Source organism: Neomonachus schauinslandi, chromosome 8, assembly GCF_002201575.2.
Source record: "Neomonachus schauinslandi chromosome 8, ASM220157v2, whole genome shotgun sequence".
In the NCBI taxonomy this organism is placed as follows: Eukaryota; Metazoa; Chordata; class Mammalia; order Carnivora; family Phocidae; genus Neomonachus; species Neomonachus schauinslandi.
In genome coordinates, this window is record NC_058410.1 from 29,071,884 (window position 1) to 29,096,735 (window position 24,852).

Sequence of the window (24,852 nt, forward strand, 5' to 3'; positions counted from 1 at the left end):
ACTACAGCCTTGTGTTAAAGGCTCTATGCAGAGGCTGGCCTTTGAGCTCAATCTTAAAGGATGGATAGAATTTAGACAAGATAGAAGTTTGTCAGGAGGGTGGAAAACCTGAAAAGCCTGGCATAAAATTCAGAGGAAGGATAATAGAAGTTGTGATCAAGGCAGCGTGAGTAAGTCTGTAGACCATTAATTTCTTGATAGGGAGTGCTAAGAAAAAAATTTTTCAGAAATAGAGATTAGTGCCAGGTTTTAGAAGGCCAGGCCTAAAGAATTTGGTTATTCTCTTTTTACGTAGTGTATAGTATTCAGCTTAGAATCCTGCGTGGGCCCTAGAGGCTAACTGCTTAGAGTCAAATAATACCTTTTCCATCCCTGACCAACAATCAGATTAACCATTCTGAGCCTCTCTTTCCTCCTCACTCAAATGGGTAAATAATATACCATATTCATAAGGTTTTGTGGGGAATAAATTAGTTTACACATGTAAAGTACTTAAAGCATTACACCATATAGCAAGGACTCCAGAAACGTTTGAGCCAGTGACCTCAGGTCTGGGAATTTATGTGAAAATAATTATAAAACAGCAAAAATATATATATATACACAAGATTGTTCTTAGATATCATGTTCATGGTAAGGGAAAGCTAGAAACATCCTAACTGTTGTCCCACAGTAGAAGATTTCTTAAGGTATGTTTAGACAGTGATATAATATATACCTTTACTAAAAGGAATACATAATGTGTATTTTCTGACACAGAGGGCCATTATTCATGATTTATTGTTAAATGGGAAAAAAAAAAAAAGCATATAATGGGACACTGTATGTAATGTCCTCTCTGTAAACCAGGGGTGATAATAGTATTTACCTGACACATAGTGAGCACTAAAATAATGTTAGCTATTGGGGCACCTGGGTAGCTCAGTTGGTTAAACATCTGCCTTCAGCTCAGGTCATGATCCTGGGGTATTGGAATTGAGCCCCACATGGGGTTCTCTGCTCAGCAGGGAGCCTGCTTCTACCTCTCCCTCTGCTGCTCCCCCTGCTTGTGCTCTCTCTCTCTCTCAAATAAATAAATAAAATCTTTAAAAAAAGTAATGTTAGCTATTATTCACAAATGAAAAAGTCTAGAAGGTTATATACCATATTTAATAGATGATTTAATAATATTTTTGTCTAATATTCCTGCAAGGATCCAACTATTTGTTGTGTGACTTTAAAAATTTATCACATGGGAAAAATATAAGAATATAAAAATCTTGTACATTTTTAAGTAACCAACTCAAATGCTACTCCCATAAAGTAGGCTCTCTCTTCATAGCTAGAAATGATCACTTGGGATGCCTGGGTGGCTCAGTCAGTTAAGCGTCTGCCTTGGGCTCAGGTCATGATCCTGGAGTCCCAGGATCGAGTCCCACATCGGGCTCCCTGCTCGGCGGGGAGTCTGCTTCTCCCTCTGACCCTCCTCCGTCTCATGCTCTCTGTCTCTCATCCTCTCTCTCTCAAATAAAATCTTAAAAAAAAAATCACTTTTATCCAAATCTGCAAAGTACTCATTTTGTTCTCTTGTGGCACTTTCTACATTCAATTTCTGTTTTATATTGATGCATTCCTTCTCTCTCCTGCTAAATTATAAACTCCCTGAGCTCTGGAACTCACTCTTCTTTTTTTTTTTTTTTTTAAAGATTTTATTTATTTGACAGTGAGAGATACAGTGAGAGAGGGAACACAAGCAGGGGGAGTGGGAGAGGAAGAAGCAGGCTCCCCAAGGAGCAGGGAGCCCAGTGTGGGGCTCGATCCCAGGACCCCGGGATCATGACCTGAGCCGAAGGCAGGCGCTTAACGACTGAGCCACCCAGGCGCCCCTGGAACTCACTCTTCTTTATTCTGCATCCATCATAGAATGTCTCCCATGTAACAGATTCTCAAAAAATTGTTTGTTAAATGCAAATGAAGTATTTAAAAGAAATGGGTGTTTTTAACTACCAATCTTTTCAGTGGGTAAGATAGGTTACATTTGTGAAATCTTTTTTGTTTGTAGATTAGCAGCAAGGAAATTTGTAGGTGCAGCAAATTATCGGGAAAAGATTCATAGTACTTTGACACCATGTGGGACTTTTCTCTTTGCTGGAAGTGAAGATGGTATAGTATATGTTTGGAACCCAGAAACAGGTAAATATTTCATTGATCTTAAAAAATTGGGGGTGTTTGTTTTTATTTTTGAAGAAGTGTGGAAACTACCATTTTATGGAGTAATTTTCAAGAAAATTCTGATTTCAGGTTCTCAGTTATGTTTTTCCAAATGGGAGAACTGATAATGGGACTCAGCTGCAGTCTAAATTTATATTAAATTCTGTTTTTATTGTTTTGATATCTTCATGGATTTAGACTTTCACATTATAATTCAAGGTTTATTCTTTCCTTGCCTATAATAAGGTATTAGCAATCTTAAGAGAAGTATTTTTTATTGTGGTTGACATACAATATTACTTTCAGGTGTACAACAAACATGATGATTCAACAGTTATATACATTTCAAAATGCTCACAATGATAAGTATAGTTACCATGTGTCACCATACAAAGTTATTACAGTATTATTGACTATATTCCCTATGCTCTATTAAGAGAAGTGCTTAATTAAGATTGTAATGCAAAATACAGAATATTTATAACCTGAATTTGGAATGTAAGTGGGTATACAAATGGCTAAATATCTGTAATATATTTTTTATTAGAAATAGGGGCGCCTGGGTGGCTCAGTCGGTTAAGCGGCTGCCTTCGGCTCAGGTCATGATCCCAGGGTCCTGGGATCGAGCCCCGCATTGGACTCCCTGTTCAGCTGGGTGTCTGCTTCTCCCTCTCCCTCTGCCTGCCTCTCTGCCTACTTGTTTTGTCTCTCTATCTCTCTGTCAAATAAATAAATAAAATCTTAAAAAAAAAGAAATAAACATATTCCTGTCAAAGTTTTGGTATCTGAAACTTAATAGCAATATACCTGGGTCTCCTGACTGGCTCATTTGATAGAGCTTGCGACTTTGGATCGTTGGGGTCATAAGGTCCAGCCCCACGCTGGGTATAGAGATTACTTAAAAGTAAAATTCTTAAAAAAGAAAAGCAAAAGCAATTTACCTCAATTACTGTAATTCATGTTTTCCCAATACAATAAATCAGTACATTGGGAAGTTCATTTGTGCCTCACCTTTGCTTTCCAAAAGAAAAGCTAAAACCACATAAACATTTTTTTAGCAATAAATTGAGAATTTTATAAAATATCTCTAATCAGTAGTATTTGGTTCACTGTGTTTATTCTCTTGATTTTTTTCCCCTAAGTTTTTATTTAAATTCCAGTTAGTTAACGTACAGTGTAATACTAGTTTCAGGTGTAGAATTTAGCAGTCTATCACTTTACATATACAACACCTGGTGCTCATCACAGCACGTGCTCTCCTTAATTGCACATTCTCTCCATCTTTCCTTTAAGCGTTTTTGACTAGTTGGTTCACTTAGGGTTTTTTTTTTTCTTACTGTGTTTTGATACTCCAGCGTCAGTTTGGAAGTGTTAAATCTCTTTTCTCCTTCAATAAATTGATCTTGGTTCTTTGATTTTTGAATTCCGGTTTTCATAGGTTCCTTAGACCTCTGCTGTAAGGCCTCTTTTAGCCATTAATAATCACATGTATCTTTAAAGCAGGTGGTATCTCAGTCTCTGGAAAAAAAATATAAAAATGAATTCCCCACCAAACCTCCTTTAACCAGTGTCTTCAGTTTTAGAGCATGCAGTTCCTCCCAGAGTTCTCCCTGAGTTCTTTGTTATTAGTTGGCATTTGCTCAGCTGTCAGATCTCAGAGTCAGGTACTTCTCTCCTGCCAAGCTCCTTTTTTTTTTTTTTTTTTTTTTTTTTTTTTGTTGCCTTGAAAACTTCAATGAAGAGGTTGGGATGAGAAGTAGAAAGAGGAGGTCCAACAGGATGCAAAATAATTATTTAATATAAGAGTTACTCAACTATTTTTAAGTAATCAATGTTTTCATGTAAATAATGCGAGCTTTGTTATTACTATAACTGTTTTTAGTAAGTTAAAGAATAATCTTCTAATGAGAGATATTTGAGACAGTACAAATTATTGCATGTCTTTTCTTATTTAGGAGAACAAGTAGCAGTGTATTCTGACCTGCCATTCAAATCACCCATTCGAGACATTTCTTATCACCCACTTGAAAATATGGTTGCATTTTGTGCATTTGGGCAGAATGAGCCAATACTTCTATATATTTATGATTTCCATGGTAAGTTCACTGCTGATAAGAAAAGAATATTTTAAGTAACCTTTACTTTTAGACTAAACCAGGAATCATGAGCTTTGTGAAAACTATCAACCTTTGTATTAATAAAGCTCTCTTGAATATATTTTAAGAAACAAATTAAATAGATTATATTATGTTATAACATTTTACTTTTCCATAAGCACTATTATTATGGAGTTTAAATATCAGCAAAGTTACACATAAATGGTTGTGCCCTTTTGTTGGAATCACAGAAAGGTAATCATCACTTTCTTTCTAAATTTAAATAAAATTCACCTAAAAATTATTTGGGAATGTGTTAACTAAATTTAAAAGGTAAACAACATTTAGGAAGTAGGGATTTTAATGTTTTCTGTTGAATATTTAGTTTCTTATTCCATGTTTTTGTTTTTCACTAAAGTACATAGTTGTAATAAGCTATAGTTTTAAGAATTTCTTAGCCTAAAAGGAAGGTAAAAACATCCAATGTCAGTGAAAATAAGATCTGGAATTAGAAATTTAAAGTCTTTTTCTGCTCTAAAATTACGCTATTCTGTCTTTCTGAGAAAAAATAAGGAAATAAAGACTGGACACAATTTTTTCAGGAATAAGATGGTATTCTTAGAATTATTTGGATTTATGCTATTTTTAAACATTTCTTTAATTATTTAATTTCTGTCCTGAAATTAGGATTTCATTGTTCTGCACTGTATGTACTCATGGTGCTGTCACTCCCAAAACTGCAGTTCCTTTTCTTTACATATTAAGTCTTGTTCAAAAATAAATGGTCATCATTAGTCTCTGATTTGTTTAGGATGTCATGTATCATCATTCAGTGTTTTTGCTAAGCTAGGATGGCTTACATACAATATCTTAAATGCCTAAATATACAAATACATATATATATATATGTATATACACACACACACACATACATATGTAGGTAACATTAACGTGGGATTATTTGGCAGAGAGTCTTAAATTTAAATGAAATGTGAGTGGTTATTGTGTTAATACAAATACTGGTTAGCAGTTAATTGGTCATTGGTCAGTGGTTGTGAGAAGTGCTAAATTATTAGACAGTTAAGTTCTTTTTTTTTTTAATTTTTAAAATTTTATTATGTTAGTCACCATACAGTACATCATTAGTTTTTGATGTGGTGATCCACGATCCATTGTTTTCATATAACACCCAGTGCTCCATGCAGTACGTGCCCTCCTTAATACCCATCACTGGGCTAACCAATCCCCCCTCCCCTCTAAAACCCTGTTTGTTTCTCAGAGTCCATAGTCTCTCATGGTTCATCTCTTCCTCCAATTTCCACCCCCTTCATTTTTACCTTCCTTCTCCTGATGTCCTTCATGCTATTCTTTATGCACCCCAATGTTCATAGCAGCAATGTCCGCAATAGCCAAACTGTGGAAGGAGCCAAGATGCCCTTCAAAAGATGAATGGATAAAGAAGATGTGGTCCACATATACAATGGAATATTACTCAACCATCAGAAAGGATGAATACCCAACTTTTACATCAACATGGATGGGACTGGAGGAGATTATGCTAAGCAAAATAAGTCAAGCAGAGAAAGTCAATTATCATATGGTTTCACTTATTTGTGGAACATTAGACAGTTAAGTTCTAAACCTGAAATTGTTGATCATTGTATGGATTATATTATGCTCTTCCAGGCAAATTATATTAGAAAAAAAATATGTAAAATTGAGATTTATTTTGAAAAATTTTACCGAGAAGAAATACCAAATTTCTCTAACACATATTCAAACCTGGTGTCTAGTTCAAACATGTGTCCTGAAACAGGCCGTTCTTTGTGTACACTCTCACTGTTTACATGACAGGGAGTCACACCTAGGCGCTGCATCCGCATCACTGGGCCTGGTGTACGGAAGGAGGCAGCTCGGTTATTTCCTCAGAACCTTTAGAACTTTCACAACAGTCTCCATTCAATTCCTAATGTGCTTTGTAGGCTTTTGAAATTGTCACTGCAAAGGCAAGTGGAAGTTCCACTCTTTATCTTTCTTTCTGCAGTATTTTTTCTGTCATTGATCAAGGCTTTCCATCATTAGTTAGTCCAGTTGGGTTTGCCAATTTGGTTTTTAGACAGTAGGCATTTAGACCAAGAAGTCCATTCTAGAAGCGTAAGCAGAAAAAGCAAAGCATTTTTAGGAGTTCAAAAGCAGAGGTTTTAGGTTCAATTCTGTTTCTGTAGTGACCTTGTGCAAGCCTCTTGCCTTCCTGAAGCTCCCATTTCCTCATCTGGTAAGTGGCATGGCTACTCTCCACACCTGTGCTGCCTCAGGGGGCCATTTTTGAGGTTACAGTGAGGCGGGGACTGTGAAAGTACTTTGTAAATTGATAAGGACAATAATAAAACAAGGAAAAAGGTAAAATGGATGGTTATCATGCTCATTTAACCCGTATATACTTGACTTTATGGGAACTGAGGTTTTAATATGCTGATAAGCCCCTGTATGTGAAAGGGAATTGAAAAAAGGTTTTTTTTCCCCCCTCTTTATTCATTCTGTTGGCAGCCTTTTTTTTTTTAAATTAGAATGTGTACCTTTCTGGGTCAGTTGTATTAGAAAATAAGTGCATGAAGTTAAGGACATTATATCTGTACTGTATTAATGTAGAAAAGGATGGAATTCAAAGTGTTTTAGAAATTAAAATGTTCAAATAATACACATGAAATTAAAATTATTTTGTGCCATGATTTTAGAACACAATTTTCAGTATACTAACACCTTTACAAACAGAACTCAAAATGTTTCAACACATTTTCCTAACTCTTTGCTGCCTATTTTTAAAATGAGGAAGCTTAGGAAGAAGTTACATAATCCCAAGCAATCCAAAATTTAGCACAGTTCTTGTGTATGGTATATAGTCATAAGAAAACAAAAAGTTGTTTTAGACTCTGAAGTATTTTACTCATTAAATGCAAGCCATAATCATCAAGTCAATAGTATTTAGATTTTTCATTAAAACTTACAAAATTTATTATTAACTTGTTAGAGGTTTGCCTTATATCTTACTTATTTTTAATGCAGGAATATTTTGCCCACACTTTCTTGGCTTGAAAATAAAGTTTACATGTTATCTTTACATAAGTGTTTTTAGTGGTATAAAATTTGAAAGATATAGAACAGTTACATGATTTTTAAATAGTATTTATCAGAGCTGCTCATACATTTAGGTATTTTTCAAGGAAAATGGAGCAAACTCATTTTTTTTTTTTTGTAAGTTAAATAAGCTGCGAATGAGACCACAATGGTAGCTAAATGTATCATCTATCTTTCAGTTCTAGCAAAATCTGTGAAGAGTCAGCAAGCATCTTTCTCTGTTAAGCATATGTTCAGGTTGTGGTCTTTTGGGTCTTTCATTCTACTGACTTTTTGCTTTTTTTGGTAAGAAATACAATTTTTACTTTCAGAAGGCAGTTTTATTTGCCTGATGTTGAAAGGGTTAATCATCTAGTAATACAAAATTTAGTCACAGAGTACCACAAATAATGTACTTTTAGGATTCCCATAATAACAGAGTGCTAGTCAGAAGAAACGGCTTCTGCTGAATTAAATTTATGAAGCTAGACTTTAGCAGTTAATGTTCTGTTATTAATATTTAGGATCCTGTTCTAAATGTAGTGATAATCATAACTAATACTTTCAAAGCACTTTCTTTGTTTCTGCTACTGTTTTAAGCACTTTACATTTTTACATATCATTTTTCACAATAATCTTAGGAGTTAGGTCCTATAATTATCCTCATTTTACATGAGCCAGAACTTGGATCCATACAGTCTGGACTTGGAGACTGTGCTCTTACTTGCTACACTAACCTGCCTTTTTAGCAAATTTCCTGAAATACTAGCTTTTGATTGTCTAATAAGCAAGGCTTTTTCTTTTTTTCCTGCAATACCATTTATTTTATGCCACTCTGTGGAGTATGTGATTTCTTTGTATTATCTGTACTTTGAAGGCAGTAGAGATGGAGGCTTATTCATCTTTTTATTACCAATACTTAGCCTGAATCCTGACACACAGTGAATATACATGTAGTATTTTAAGTAGGATCAAGTGTTAATTTGGGAAGTTCTCAGCATTATTTGATAATCCCAGGTGATGAGCCTAATTTTCCACTAGGTGGCAGTCTCTTCTCTGAATCAGTGTTAACTCTGGAGTACTTTGTCATAGTATTTTAGGCAAGACAAATCTTTATTGAGCATCTACTGTGTGCCAAGTTGAGCAGGGCTGTAAAATCCAGGAATCAGACCCAGATTACCATGCTCTTTTCCAGTCTTTTGTGCTTCCCAAGTAGTTGATTAAACCTCTGGAAGAATTTTAGTTACACTGAACGGCAATCTCAACCATTGATACTAAATGTGATTTTATTTAAAGAATTCATATTCATTAAGAACCACCTACATTGTTGTTGTTGATAGCTTTATTTTTCACACTGTGACATACTGTATCAGAGTTCAAGGTAATGAATACCTTTATATTCCTATAAAAATTTTGTTATATAACTTGCTCATTGACCAAAAGTCCATGGTGTTTGCAATTCCTTGTCTAACATAGTACCTGGTATATTACTGATGTGCAATAAGTGTTTAAAATAAGAATTATAAATCCTATAGATAGCATTTTCCCCTTAAATTTTATAAAAATACAGAATGAAAGCCATGATCAGTGAGTAAATTGGGGGCTAATAATAATAGTGGTAGTAGTAGCTAACATTTATCAAATATTTACTGTGTGTCCTCTGCTCTTATGAGCATTTTACATACATGCTTCCATACAGTCCTTTCAAAATCCCACAAGGTAGATGCTATTATTATCTTCATTTTGCAGATGATGAAACTGAGGCACAGGGAGAATGAAGTAATTTTCATAAGGTCACACATTTACCCAGCTCTCTGAGTCTAGAGCCCATACTCTTAAAACACTAAGGCTACTTATTTAGTCTTTGCATTTCCTATTTCATGAAGTAATTTAATTAAAAAAGTAGCCAGATATTCCTGTGATGAGGTGTATTGTTTGTTTTCAATTTTAATATTTAGGAGGAGCCCTTAAGGCTAAAAGGAACTTTGGTTATCTAGTATCATTAATAGTTCATTCTTTTACAAATGTTGGGGATAATTATAATGCATTAAGCAGTTGTATTCTCAGTATAATCCAAAATATGAATTATCTTTATTATGTAGCATTCGATTTTAATGTAACTAACTTTATAATATTTTTGCAACAAGATAATGTCTAGTTGAAATTAACTTAATATGCATAGTTGTCTGTATAATTTAATAGTGTTCTTAAAGTACTAATGATGCATGATTCAAAGACAAACTCAGGGGGTGCCTGGGTGGCTCAGATGGTTAAGCGTCTGCCTTCGGCTCAGGTCATGATCCCAGGGTCCTGGATCGAGTCCCGCATTGGGCTCCCTGCTAGGCGGGGAGCCTGCTTCTCTCCCTCTGCCTCTGCCTCTCTCTCTCTGACTTTCATGAATAAATAAATTTTAAAAATTAAAAAAAAAAAAAAAGACAAACTCAGTTACTACAGTTCTCATACTTGGATAAGATTATACAGTAACATATATAACTGATTGTAGGTCGTAGTTTAAGTATCTATTTTTAGCCTAGTAGAAGAATTAAGATATAGAAATGCCATATTTGAAGACGTGCTTAAACTACCTATTTCTTGGTCATATCCTGAAGTCTCTATTTTAATATTCTCCACATAATGGATACTTTGATTTGAAAGGCTGTGTCATTCAAGGATTCAGGACAAATAAAAAACTGGCTTTGAACATAAATCAGAGCCCTGAATTCCTCATCCAGGCGTTTTTTTTTTTAAATGCTTACATTCTTGCTTTTTAAAGCGCACCAAGAAGGAAGAGTGATAACGGTGCAAAATAGCAGTGTGGTGTGAAAGACTGGAGTAGGAGTTAGCTCACTGGGGTTCTAGGCAGAGTGCCATCACTTTCTGTTTGACCCTGGTCAAGTAACAGTATTTTGGCATCTGTTTTTTTCACCTGTAAAATCAAAATACCTGTCCTGTCTTATCTCAGTGTTCCATCAAAGAATAAAGCATGGTATGGAGCAGGGATATATTAAGAGCTCCTGAACCAGGCTGCAGCAGAGAAATCCTAGCTGTTTTCTATAGCAATGCACACGTCACACAGTTGAGTTGAATAGCATGATGTGTGAAAAGTGATTGATAATGGAATAGGAAATCAACATAAGGACAATAGCATGTACTTCAGGGATTTGGAGATAGTTTATTATATTTTGGCGTTCACCTAACAGATTTGCTGAATGATGGTAGATGCTCTCACTTTTGGTTGACTTTGACACATGAATCTGTTATACTTCCTTGTTAGAAAACTTTGGACAGGGTGCCTGGGTGGCTCAATCGTTAAGCGTCTGCCTTGGGCTCAGGTCATGATCCCAGGGTCCTGGGATCGAGCCCCGCATCGGGCTCCCTGCTCAGCGGGAAGCCTGCTTCTCCCTCTCCCACTCCCCCTGCTTGTGTTCCCTCTCTCTCTGTCAAATAAATGAAAAAAATCTTTTTAAAAAAAAAAGAAAGAAAACTTTGGACAGTTTCATTAGTAGCACAAGTTCTCCTTAACATATTAAATATGCCAAGGAAATACAAAATAACTAACAGGCCCTGAATACACCCAGGCTACTAAAGTTGAAGTGTTACTCAATAGAACTTCTCTGGCCCATCCACACAGTTTCTTAAGATTAGGTGAAGCAGGGGGCTCCTGAGTGGCTCAGTTGGTTAAGCGACTGCCTTCGGCTCAGGTCATGATCCTGGAGTCCCGGGATCGAGTCCCGCATCGGGCTCCCTGCTCAGCAGGGAGTCTGCTTCTCCCTCTGACCCTCCCCCCTCTCATGTGCGCTCTCTCTCTCATTCTCTCTCTCTCAAATAAATAAATAAAATCTTTAAAAAAAAAAAAAAGATTAGGTGAAGCAGGAACAAATCAGGCCCCATAAAATACAATTAAAAGAAAAAGTTTTAAGCCCTTGAACATTCTTGTCTTAGTCCATTCTGACCACTATAACAAAATACCAGAGCCTACATGGCTTGTAAACAACAGAAATTTATTTCTCACAGTTCTGAACGCTGGGAAGTTCCGAGATCAAGGCTTGGCGGATTCGGTGTCCAGTGAGAGCTCACTTTTGGCTTCATAGATGGCACCTTCTAGCTGTAACCTCACATGGTAGAAGGGACAAGGGAACTCTCTGAGGCCTCTTTTATAAGGGGATTAGTGCCCTTCCCATTCATAAGGGCTCTGCTCTCATGACCTCCCAAAGGCCCCACCTCCCAGTACCACCACTTTGAGTGTTAGGACTTCCAAAGTGGGAATTTCAGGGGGACACAAACATTCAGACCACAGAAATTCCCTACACATATCAAACACTAGAGGAAAGCAAGGAGCATGCTGCATAACTGCTGAATGCTGGGAACCTAGCATGGTAGACCTACCAGCTTACAGTAATGCTATAATTAGAAATAGAATCATTTATAAGTAAAAGAATTAGGTATCCAGTAAAATGACAGTACGCATTAACAGAACTGTGTCTAATAATAGGTCTTGAACAAAGGGATTAAGTGTTGAACCAAAAGGAAATCTTACTGTTAATACAGTATAAGAGAAAGAATATTTTGATTTTTTTAGTTGTACTTTGTTATAAAGTCAATAACATAAGTAAACATAGGTTTTAATAATAGCTAACCTTGTATTCACTTCAAATGCAAAGGGCTCTGCATTAAAATATCTTATTTCCTCTGTTCTTTCTCCTATAAAGATAAAAATCTCCTGAGAAAACCACGTTATTTCTTATAATGTTTAAGGCCAGAACATACACAAAAGCACTGAACTTATTATAAATCAAAATTTGATTATCAATTATGAAAACACCTTATGAATTTTTTTTTAGTTGTATAAAATTTAGAATCCCCAATTATAGCCAGTTGTAGGTAGATTTGGAAGTAATTTGATGGGTATAACGTTCCTTTAAGCAAATGTACTTGCCACCTCTCTGTTCCCAGCCCCTTGTGGATACACCTCTGCTACGCCAGTTAGCACATAGCAGTAATTTCTTGTTGACCTCCAAAAGATTCAAACCCCAAGAGGGGGCCAGTGTCTTTGTATTCCCAGAGCTTGCTCTAGTGCACTCCTCAAAAAGTGGTGGATGGATGGGGTGAGACTGTTAAAATTTTGAGTTTTATCAGGTTAGGTTAGAATTTTAAATGTACAAGGTTAAATGAGCCAAAGAAGAGAAAACGACTAAGTGAAGAAATACAGTTTGTTTAATTGCAACATCATACTCCAATCGTGGTCTATGTAAAAATGTTTTAGAAAGCTTTGAAATGTTAGAAGCATAAAGCTTGAAGGAATTTCAGAAAGCATCAATTATGACCTATTTTACAGTGAAATAATCTGTACAGTGTTATACAGATAGATGTATATATTGTGGAGGGCTAGGGAGGGGAGGAATGCAAGAACTTGTAAGTAGCTTCTGTTTCTAGTTATCTGAGAAGCTAGGTCTTTGTGAATATTTTTGCAGATTTCTTTTATGGCTGCCTTCACAGTACTAGGAGTGTTAAAGATAAAGTAGGGTGTTAATGTGACTCCTTGAAATCCAGTCAGATGGCTTTTGTATAGAAAATTCCCCTTAACCAACAGAAACAAATATTCATAAATGTTTGAGGTTTATTTTTGTTACCTGCATCCATGTGGGCCATTTTAATTCTTTCTGAAAGGCATCATAATACCGCAAAAAAATAAATATTTAGGTGCTTTTTGTTATTTTTTACCAGTTTAAAAAAATTCCTTTTTTTAAAAAAATATAATACATGTTTAGCATAGCATAATACTTAGAAAATACAGTTTGGCAAAAAGAATAAGATAAATACCAAAATCCTGCTATCCTGTATAACTGTTGCTTATATCTGCGTTTATATGCTTCGCGTGCCCACTCAGAGCTTAATGTGAAATCGTGGTTGGCAATAGATAACTAGCAAGTACAGAAAAACAGGGAGTCAGAAAATGCCATTAAATAGTCAAATCCAGCTTTACTTTCCATTCATAACAAAAAACAATGAAATGTTAAAAGGACAGTTTTGAAAAAAATAAGGCAAAGATCGTGAGACATAATTTTCGTCTGTTGATTCATTCATCCCTGGCTCATCTACTACTGTTAAGCTTTCCGATTTCCAATTCATAGAGCACTTTTCCTTCACAGCTTCAGTTTCTCTTGTTCTTTAAACAATCTTTGAATATTTGGGAGTAAATTGTCAGAGTGCTATGAAAGGAAGTCCAAAATATGTACTGAGAAAACGCAGTCACACCCATGTAGATTTTCCATCTGAGAACAGTACAGCTACACTTCCATCTGAGGACAGTAATTGGTACTGAAGAATGAACATCTGTCTCTGACAGGGTGGATTGTAAGCAGGTCTTCTCCCTCAGTAATGGTCCCTGGTACTTACATTATCAGGGTCTGCAGGGAGAGAGTGCCCCTTATTATTGAGCTGTGCTTTATTCAGAGTGTGTAAATGAAGTGAGGCATGAGTATAGTGATCAAGGACCCTAATTTTTTATATGTGCTATCTTAAATTCATGGTTGGTGCAACCAAGGTTGGTGACTAAAAAAAAATGATCATTTTGTATATTCATTATATTGCTTTATAAATTATTTGCCTCTGATTAATAATATATTAGCAATATTTCATCATGGCAATTATACTTCTGTGTATAATCTTAGTGGCTGAATTCCCTTTCATTAAATGAATACACCATAATTTATTTAAATGATTGTTGTACAATTCCACTGTTACATATTTTTTCAGTATTTTAAGCAGTACTTCACTACACAGCTGGCTACTCTTACTCAATTTGTTTCTTACGAAAAAGTATCTTGAAGTACAGTGGATCAGTTAAACAGGCAAAAAAAAAAAAAAACAACCTATCACTTTCTAATTTTCCCTTTTTTTCCTCCTTATTCCTTCTTATTGGTGAGGTTGAATATATTTTTTTTATTGGCCATATAGTTATTCTTTTGAATTTTCTGTAGTGGTCCTCTGCCCATTTTCTGTTAGATTATTTATTTTTAATTCATTTTATGGGGACTCTTTGCATGTTAAGAATATTAACCCCAGGCCACCTGGGTGGCTCATTTGGTTAAACATCTAAGTTTGGCTCAGGTCATGATCTCCCAAGTCCTGGGATGGAGCCCACATCTGGCTCCCTGCTCAGCAAGGAGTGCTTGTCCCTCTCCCTCTGCCCTTCCCTCCTACTTATGTGCGCGTGTGCGCTCTCTCTTTCAATAAATAAAATCTTTAAAAAAAAAATTAAACCCTTTTATCACTAGCTTGTCATTTGCTTTTTTTAGTGTGAGCAGCCTTATTGAAGTATAATTGACATGCAATATATTTAAAATGTACATTTTGATAAGTGTAGACATATTTAAACACTTGTGAGACCATCATCTCAATGAAGATAATGAACATATCCATCATCTCTAAGTTACTTTGTGCTCCTTTGAAATCTCTCCCTACCTCCTCTGTCCCCCAGTCAATCCCTACGAATTAATTTCCATTTTCTAGAATTGTATATAAGTGAGACCATTTATACCATGTACTCTCTTTTTGTCTGGCTTCTGTCATTCATAATTACTTTGAAACTTACCTATTTTAGATTTTATCAGTAGTTCATCCTTTTTATTTCTGAGTATTGTTTCATTTTATGATAGATCACAGTTTGTTTTTCTCTGTCCACCTGTTGATGGGTGTCGGGATTGTACCCAGCTTTTAGCTATTAGAAATAAGCTGCTAAGAATATGCATCTACAAGTCTTTGTATAAACATGTGCTTTCATTTCTTCTGAAGAAATTCCTAAGAGTAGAAGGGCTGTATCCAATTGCAGTTGTCCATTTAACTTCTTAAGAAGCTGCCCAACTGTTTTTAAAAGTGGTCAGGCCATTTAACCTTCCTACCAGCAGTGTGAAGGTTTCAGTATCTCCATAGCCTTGCTAAATTTGAAGTGGTCAGTCTTTTTAATTTTAGCCCCTCTCATAGGTGTACAGTGCTATTTCACAGTGCTTTGAATTTGTTTATCTTTAGTGACTAATGATGTTGAGCCATCTTTTCGTGTACATATTTGCCATCCATTTATATTCTTCAGTGAAGTGTCTGTTCAAATTTTTTGCCCATTTTTTAATTGGCTTGTTTGTTTCTGGCTATTGACTTTTAATTAAGAGTTAGGTTTTCTCTATACAAGCGGTGCTCAATTAGATACATGATTTGCAAACATTTCCCCCAGTCTTTGTCTTGTCTTCTAATTGCTTTCTTAACAGTTTTCAAGAACAAATGTTTGAAATTTTGATGAAGTCCAAAATTACCAATTTTTTTCTTATATGGATTTTTGGTTTTGTATCTACACATCTTTGCCTAATCCAAGCTCACAAAAAATACTCTCCTGTGTGTTCTATGAAGGTCTCTTATGGGGATGCCTGGGTGGCTCAGTCAGTTAAGCGTCTGCCTTCGGCTCAGGTCATGATCCCAGAGTCCTGGGATCGAGTCCCGCATCGGGCTCCCTGCTCAGCCGGGAGACTGCTTCTCCCGCTCTCTCTGCTGCTCCCTCTGCTTGTGCTCTCTGTCAAATAAATAAAATCTTTAAAAAAAAAAAAAGATTTAAAAGAAATTCTCTTACGGTTTTACATTAGATTCATTTTGAGTTATTTTTTGTACATGGTATAGTGTTTAGATTCTTTTTTGAGTTATTTAGATTCATTTTAAGTTATTTTACATTTAGATTCATTTTGAGTTATTTTTTATACATGGTATAAAGTATGTATCAAAGTTCGTTTACTCACATAAGAATATCCAATTGTTCTAGCACTATTTGTTGAAAAGATTGTCTTTTTTACATGGAATTCCTTTTACACCTTGTCCATACATGCTAGACTCTTTTTCTCTTAATCTGTTTATCTTTATGCCAATAATGAAGTGTCTTGATTACTGTAGCTTTATAGTAAGACTTGAAGTCAAGTTGTTTAAGTCCCCTTTGTTTTTTTCAAAGTTGTTTTAACTCTTCTAAGTTCTTTGCATTTCCATGTGGATTTTAGAATTTGACAATTTCTCCAAAAGTGACCTACTGGAGTTTTGAGTGGGATTACACTGAATGTACAGGTCATTTGAAGAGAACTGATGTTTTAACAATACTGATTTTTCTAACGATGAACATAATATATCTATTTTAGGTTCTTCTTCAGTTTCTCTCAGCAGTTTTGTAGTTTTCAATATGCATGTCTTTCACATCTTTTTTTTTTTTAAGTGTTTTTATTTATTTTTGTGGGGAGGAGAGGGGGAAAAAAACAAGTGGGTGGGAGGGACAGAGAAGGAAGCAGATTTCCTGATGAGCAGGGAGCCCAATTCAGGACTCTATCCCAGGACCCTGGGATCATGACCTGAGCCGAAGGCAGACACTTAACTGACTGAGTCCAGGCACCCTCGCATCTTTCATCACTTTTTCCCAAAGTATGAAATATTTTTATAGCATTGTAAATGACATTTTTAAAAATTTCAGTTTCTGACTATTTGTTACATGAATATAGAAATACAGTTATTTCTGTATGCTGATCTTGTATCTTGGAACCTTGCCTAAAGTTGATTATTAGTTCTTTTTTTTTTTTTTTTTTTTTTTTTTTTTTTAAAGATTTATTTATTTATTTGAGAGAGTGAGAATGAGAGAGAGTACATGAGAGGGGGGAGGGTCAGAGGGAGAAGCAGGCTCCTCGCTGAGCAGGGAGCCCGATGCGGGACTCGATCCCGGGACTCCAGGATCATGACCTGAGCCGAAGGCAGTCGCTTAACCAACTGAGCCACCCAGGCGCCCTGATTATTAGTTCTAATGGCTTATTGTTTAGATTCCATTCAGATTTTTTACACAAAGTAGGGCCAGGACCTGAGATCGAGCAAGTCTCTCCTTAAATTTTCTTCCTCATGTACTTCACTTGCCTCACTGTCATCTTAGCTCTGCATAGACGATTCTATCTGTAAAGAAAGACAGTTTTATTTCTTCCTTTTATACATTCTTTTTTTTTTTTTTTCCTTTTATACATTCTGTCTGCTTTTTGGTAGTGTCAAGCAGGAGGGCAAATCTGGTCCTTTTTACTCTTAGTTTGGCCAGAGATAGAAGAACTATATTACTTGTCATTTGCTTTTTAATTTTGATTATGATAGTTTTTTATTTTAATGAAGACTCTATAAATGTTTATGTAGCAAAATCTGTCCATCTTTTATGTTGACAATTCTTAACATTTTCTGACTCATGCAGTCCTTTGACAAATAATCTGATAAAAGTTATGGATCTGATTTCCAGAAACATTTATACACATTCATATTTCTGTATGTAACTTCAGTAGTACACAGAATCCCTGAAGGCTGGTCTGTTGAGTCCCTGTTACAAATCTTGATTATATCAGTTACTCTTCATGTTATATTTAGAAAGGCCTTCTATTTAAAAGTATATAATTAAGGAAATACTTTTTAAATGATCACGGTATGTTTTTTCTCCTTTGTATATTCAAACGGGTGCTTACAGATTTTCAAATTCCTTAATTTTAAATGATCAAATGAGATAACATGTGTGAAAGCCTTCTAAAACCATGAAGTGCAGTATATATACCACTGTCCTTGTCATCATCATCATCATCATCAAAAACATTCACCCTTTTGACCATCTATTCCAGCCTGAGGATTAAAGCCAAAGAAAGAATTATTTTAAGAAATAATTTGAACTATGAAAGTACTCCTACACACATGGTCTGTAATGAGGGAAAACAGAAAACATTGTCAATATTCAGTAATAGGAGAATGCATGAATAAATAATAGTGCTTCATTAGATGAGACGTTGTAAAGGATTTAAAAATGGTAATTACATAGTAATAAACATATGAAAGATGTCTGTATTTAAATTGAAAAACTTTACATTGTATTCCTATTATGGTATCTTGCATAAAATGTACATATGCATAAAGATTAAGAGGGATATAGAAATATGAAAACAGTTGTTTTAGGGAGATGGGTTTGTAAATAATTACTTTTATTATTCTTGCCTTTCCTTTAATTCTACTCTGTATGCCTTTGAGTTTTTATATTAAACGTTTTCTGTATACATATATTTAAAGTTAGGCTCCCATCCCAGTTTGTTGTTTACCAGACCGAGAGATTGCCATGGCCTTCAAGGCTCAATTATAATACTGCCTGACATAAATTATCTGTGAAATTATTTTTTCCTTTTTTATGTTTTTATAGTATTTAAAAACTTCACATTTTGTCAGTCATGTTGTCTTATTATTACCCAGTTTTTAAAATGTATTATGTAGTTCCTGATCGTTTATTTAATGCTACAATTTCATGGCTTAATTATTTCATTGTGCCTTTGTTGTGTTGACTTGAACTAATTATAGATTTATTTTTCCAGTTGCCCAGCAAGAGGCTGAAATGTTCAAGCGCTACAATGGAACATTTCCATTACCTGGAATACACCAAAGTCAAGATGCTTTATGCACCTGTCCTAAACTGCCTCATCAAGGCTCTTTTCAGATTGATGACTATGTCCACTCTGAACATTCTTCAATGAAGATGCAGCAAGTGAAACAGAGACTCGATTCTGTCACAGTATGTTTAATGATTTTATGCAGTTGAGAAGTTGGAAATTTTAAAACCATTTTGATTCTGTTTTACATTGCCGTGCCAATAAATATTAATTCAACCAAGTAAGTCAGTTACTTAAAAATAGACTTTCTTGTGCTTTTATAGTTCCTTTGTGGTGTTTATTCTAACATCACTCACTGCAGTAAATAGACCAATTTAGGATAATCTACAGGCTTTCCTGACCTGATATTCCTGTAAAAACCAACCCAAGACCTGTTTTGTTGTTTAAAAATGGAAGTGTGTGTATGTGTGCATATGTACAACACACACAAACACAACAAACACCAACCTGGGAAAATATTTACATAAAATATGTTAGGTTCAGCCTCCTTAATGTGCAAAACTAAACAATAAAGAAAAATAGACCTCCACAAAGAAATGGATAAAATTAATAAGCATGTACCTCCAAAAAGAAGACACAAATGTTCCTTAAGCATATTTAAAAGGTCTGTTATCTCACTACAAGAAAAAAAGTGCCGTAAAAACCAGGTATTGCTCATAAAACTGGAAAATAGATTATGAAAATGAGGAGGATGCTTAGTTAAAAGTATTGTGCTATTTATTCTGTTATAAATTTCTACACAGTCTTTCTCAAAGATAAGATGTATTGAGAAGCTTAAATATCCTTAAAAATATTTATGCTCTTTGACCATAATAGTTCTTTTAGTTAGAGTTAGCCTTGAGCTCCTTGAAGACAGGGACTGTGCAGACTTGTTCCTTGTTGTGTTCTCACCTTTTGGCACAGTGCCTGGCACTTAATAAATATTATCCCTTTCTCTCCTCCTTTGATAGGAATCTTGACCAGGTTTAAACCAAACATATCAGGAGCTACACTGAGGCACCTTTAGTTATGACTGTACTTACTTTCTCTCCTTTTCTTTCTTGAGAAAATTAGAATTTCAGGTATATCAGACTGTAGGTTTAGTTGGAATATAGGAGAAATATTTTATTCTTCTCAGTATAAATTTTTAGAATATATATTATAAATTAAGAAGTTTATTTCGGTGTTATAATTCTGTGTATTTTAACATTTTATTTTATTTTTTTTAATTGAATTATGTATGGTGTTCCAGATTTTAAAAGGAATAGATAAATTGAGTTTTGAAAATTAGAGAAAAATGTTTCTTCACTAGGAAAAAAAAAAGACGTGTCCCTTGTCTAAAATTTTACATGACAAAATGACTTTGCAGATTTAAGAGAAACTGACTCATAGATAAATAAAAGAACAGGTTTCCTACAATCTGTTGATCTTCAGACTGTAAAACTTAACATCCTGGAATCAACTCAGTCTTGTAGCTTTTCTTTTCCATCATCTTACATAGCTGTCATCTTCAGATAAATGGAAGGATATATGAACAAAAGAAAGCGGATGTAAAGGAAATATCAGAAAGATATTTTTTAAGATATGAAATCAAAGGCATGGGGAAGCACATTGGTAATTTATTATAAGAGAAAAATTTATTTCTCTTAGAATCATTAATTTATTTAGCTTTTACCACATCTTTTTAAAAATTATTTGGAGTTTCTGTTTGCATTGGGATTGAGGTAGATCAAAGCTGCCTTTGGAAATGAAAGCTTTGTTTGCTGTGTTTTTGAAAAACCATATTTTTTCCATGTTGAGACAATTCACTGAACTTTTTTTCAAATGTTATCTGCAGTGGTTTTTTTTTCATAATGTATATAGTATGTATGGAAATAAAAAACAAAAAGTCATCTTTATTCCCATGGCAGCTCTATTCTTTTTATATTTTACAAACATTTAGGTTGACTCGATTTTTTGTCACAATGCCTTTTTCTTGTTTCCTATAATTTATTTTGGTAGATCCCCAATTTTTTTTTGTCAGGTTATTACTTAATCCATTGAAGACTATAACACTGGTATTCTACAGAGAAGTGTAATAGAGAAGACTTGATTACTTCTATATTATAGAAGACTGTATTACTGGAGATACTTCTTTCTTTGTAACCACAATAAGAATTTTTTGAATAAGGGGCGCCTGGGTGGCTCAGTCATTAAGCGTCTGCCTTGGGCTCAGGTCATGATCCCAGGGTCCTGGGATCGAGCCCCGCATCGGGCTCCCTGCTCAGCGGGGAGCCTGCTTCTCCCTCTCCCACTCCCCCAGCTTGTGTTCCCCCTCTCACTGTGTCTCTCTCTGTCAAATAAATAAATAAAAATCTTTAAAAAAAAATTGTTTTAAAATAAAATATAGTGCAAGCTTAGGGTGTGGGTGGGTGTGTGAATTGCATAACCAATTTAATTCAACAGGCGTTTAATAGGCATTTACTCATTAATGAGTAAAGGATACAAAAATAGAGGAGTCTGTGTTCTCTGTAGCTTTACCGTGTAGTCCTTTTGCTGTTTCCTACATAACAGGTTTGACTGTATGTTGCTGCTACAGCAGGTCCCTGGAAGGCATACTGCAGCCCAGATAGGATCTCCTAGCTAGACAGTGTATTGAGAGTATTGACAAAATTCATTCTAAGGTTTTAAAATTTGATCCTCTCAGTGCATCCAGACTTGCTCAGAATCTGGAGTACCTACTAGGAGTAATCAGTCTTACAAAAGTTGATTTATAAACCTAAAAAACATCTTACAGTGAAAGGTATACCTTTCCAGGTGCCTGCCCACTCAAGACCACTCTCCCTTTTTAAAATTAATCTAAAACCCAGGTTAGTGATTACAGAATTGATTATTAAGCAGAGTCATAGGAATAGGGATTAGATGGGTTTAAGGACATTTTACGCCAGCTTTGAAAAAAAGGTTAATTTTCTCTGCCCTATAGGAGATTTCACCTAATAATGTTTGTTTGGTGGTAACTAACATCTATATAATTACGAGTAATAACTGACGTAATGAATTATGGGTAATAACTGACATAATGTGCTAAATGCTTTACATGTTCATCGTATTTAATCCTCAAAACCATCAAATGGTGTGGGTGCTAGTATTACCCCCATTTTACAGAAGGTGAAGCCGAGGTTTCCAGAGCCCATGTGGTATCACCCATGTCACACGGATGGCTGGCACTGGAGCTGAGATTCAGTCCAGGCGGGTAGACTCTCATGCCCAGGCAGTTTCACTTTCTCCTTTTAGGAATCGAATTACTAATATCCTTTAGACACAGTGTCTTTCCCTTAGAAATTTCTGGATAAAAAATTGGTGTTCCTTTTTCAGTTCTCTTTTTTCCTAAACTCTACATTCATCATTACCGTTTTTCTTTTCTCTAGTTCTGCTGTAGGCTGATGATACATGCTAGCTAACCTTTTTTGGACTTGAGTATTTTTTGTGTCTCCTTAGCAGCAAATTTTCAAATCATTCCTTATGTGTTGACTTTTACTAGTTTCTTTTTCAGAAGTGATCCTCTCTTGGCCTTGTCCCATGAATTATAGGCAGTTCCTTTCTGTAGCTCTTTCTTTTTTTCTTTTTTTCTTTTTTTCTTTTTTTTTTTATTTTTTTTTATTTTTTTTAAGATTTTATTTATTTATCTGAGAGAGAGAGACTGAGAGAGAGAGAGCATGAGAGGGGGGAGGGTCGGGAGGGTCAGAGGGAGAAGCAGACTCCCTGCTGAGCAGGGAGCCCGATGCGGGACTCGATCCAGGGACTCCAGGATCATGAGCTGAGCCGAAGGCAGTCGCTTCTGTAGCTCTTTCAATACTGATCATATACTTTGCCATTCAGTAGGGTTTATTCTTAGATTTCCTCTGAAATAAATTATTAATGTGGGAATTATATTTGTGGGCATTGTTATTTATGGAGATAGTTATATATGGCAATTAATTCTGGGTGTGTCTTTGAGACATGTTAGTGCTCTGGTAGAATTTTAGCATTTTACCAGTTTATTATTATTAAGTTTGTTATTAAGTTTATTGAGGCCACATGTTTTTCTTGAGACAGATACATGTGGGCCCTCCACAGTCTTGTTCTCAGTGCCTTTTGCTGCGGCAGGTTAGATTTACTAAGAACACATTGAGTCTCTTTAATTCACAATGCAGTGTGACAGGTACAGGGTGAGGTTGATAGACACAGAAACTCTCCCAAATGTTGATTTTGGTTATTAAAAGATTAATATCAGGATATGTTGAGAAGAGTTGATAATTTTATTAAAATGAAATTATGACTATTTCTTTACTTACTGTGTTGTATTTCTTTTAGGAGGTGATACGAGCCTGTGCTGCAAAGGTAAGTAATTTTTATTGGAAGGAAGATAACTTTAAAACCGTAGCTTTCACTCTGATGTACCAAAAAATTGAAATGTACCATTCGTACTTTTTAATAGGACTTTTACAAAAGTTAATCAGATGTGTATTTTCCTTATTTGAGCTTGAATTTATCAAGGAATTATCTATAGGAATCTGAGAATTTAGCAAGTACCTTCATATTTTTGAAGATTTAAGAATATTAAGCAATAGGGATATATTTTCAGTAAAGGACCAGCACAGTCATTTGATCCTCTGAGAAAAATATATATGATACTTAATAGGTAAGAGACACCAGTACAGTTCAGTGGATGTATGCTGAGTAAATTGTATAAGCCTTGAAATGCATGCAAGCTGCACAGGAATAACAATGATACACGGTGCTGATAATGCTCTTGATCATTTATACCAATGTTTCACACTTCTTTTTCCATTTAGCTATGTAGCAATTCTGAGGCACAGATTAGATATTATTGTTATTCCAATTTTAGAAAGGAGGAAGCTGAGGCTTATTGAAGTTAAGTGATTTGCTCAAGACCCCAAAGTTAGTCTAAAAATAGTAGCATATAAAAAGGCTTTGATTATTAAACAATTTCAACGAAATTGTATCCGAGATGCTTTCAACACAGCACCTTTCTTCCTTTTACAAGCAAGGTTATTTTATATCCAGCCTTTAATTCAGTCATCAAGAAAATAAATGTTAATTTAAAAGAGTTGGAATGGCACGCCATGTTTGTCCTTCCCTCTTCTTCTGTCCACTCCCAAAATTCAGTTAGAATAATTAGACGTTCATTCATTTATGAAATGTAATTATATCTGACACGAGATGAAAGGGTGAGACCTTCAAAAGGGAATTAGAATGGTGTTTGTATGTTCAAAGACTGCTTTATGTAATAGTGCAATGGAAGTATTTTTTATTCACTAGACATCTACTACCATGTGGCAGGCACTTGGAATACAGAAGTAAGTAGTAGGCTATTGTTTCTTTTCACATGGGGCATCTTATGGAGGGAACATGTCAGAAAACACTGGGCTTACTGAGCTGTCCAGTATCAGTGACCCATTACTTTTTTACATTTTATGTAAGTGGAATCAAATAATATGGGGTCATTTATAACTGGCTTCTTTCACTTAGGATAAGGTTTTCACAATTCCTCCATTTGTTGCATGTTATAAATACTATTTTTTATTACCATATAAGATTCCATTGTATAAATATATTACATTTTGTTTACCCATTCATTAGTTTATAGACATTTGGGTTGTTTCCACTTTGGGGCTATTAGAAATAATGCTACTATGATCGTGTATGTGCAAGTTTTTGTGTAAGCATATGTTTTCATTTCTCGGGATATATATCAAAGAGTGGAATTGCTGGGACATATGATAACTCTGCATTTAACGTTTTGCAAAACAACTAAACTTACCCCAAGCGGCTGCGCCATTTTATATTCCTGCCAGGAAGGTATAAGGGTTCCAGTTTCTCCTCATTCGTGCCAACGTGAATTTTCTCTCTTTTTTAGGAAATAGCTATCCTAGTGGGTAAGAAATGATACCTCATTGTGCTTTTTGATTTCTGTTTCCCTAATGACTAATGGCATTGAACATTTTTGATGTGCCATTTGTGTA

General features: G+C 35.1%; 1 protein-coding gene across 1 annotated transcript in view; it reads left to right on the forward strand.

The window, feature by feature from the left end:
- Positions 1 to 24,852, forward strand: part of AHI1 (Abelson helper integration site 1) — a 222,548-nt gene that overhangs the window by 60,926 nt on the left and 136,770 nt on the right. The window contains exons 14-17 of the mRNA XM_021693688.1: positions 2,042 to 2,172; positions 4,146 to 4,286; positions 18,794 to 18,990; positions 23,180 to 23,206. Coding sequence (XP_021549363.1) covers positions 2,042 to 2,172; positions 4,146 to 4,286; positions 18,794 to 18,990; positions 23,180 to 23,206 — 496 coding nt within the window. The remainder of the gene's footprint in view (positions 1 to 2,041; positions 2,173 to 4,145; positions 4,287 to 18,793; positions 18,991 to 23,179; positions 23,207 to 24,852) is intronic.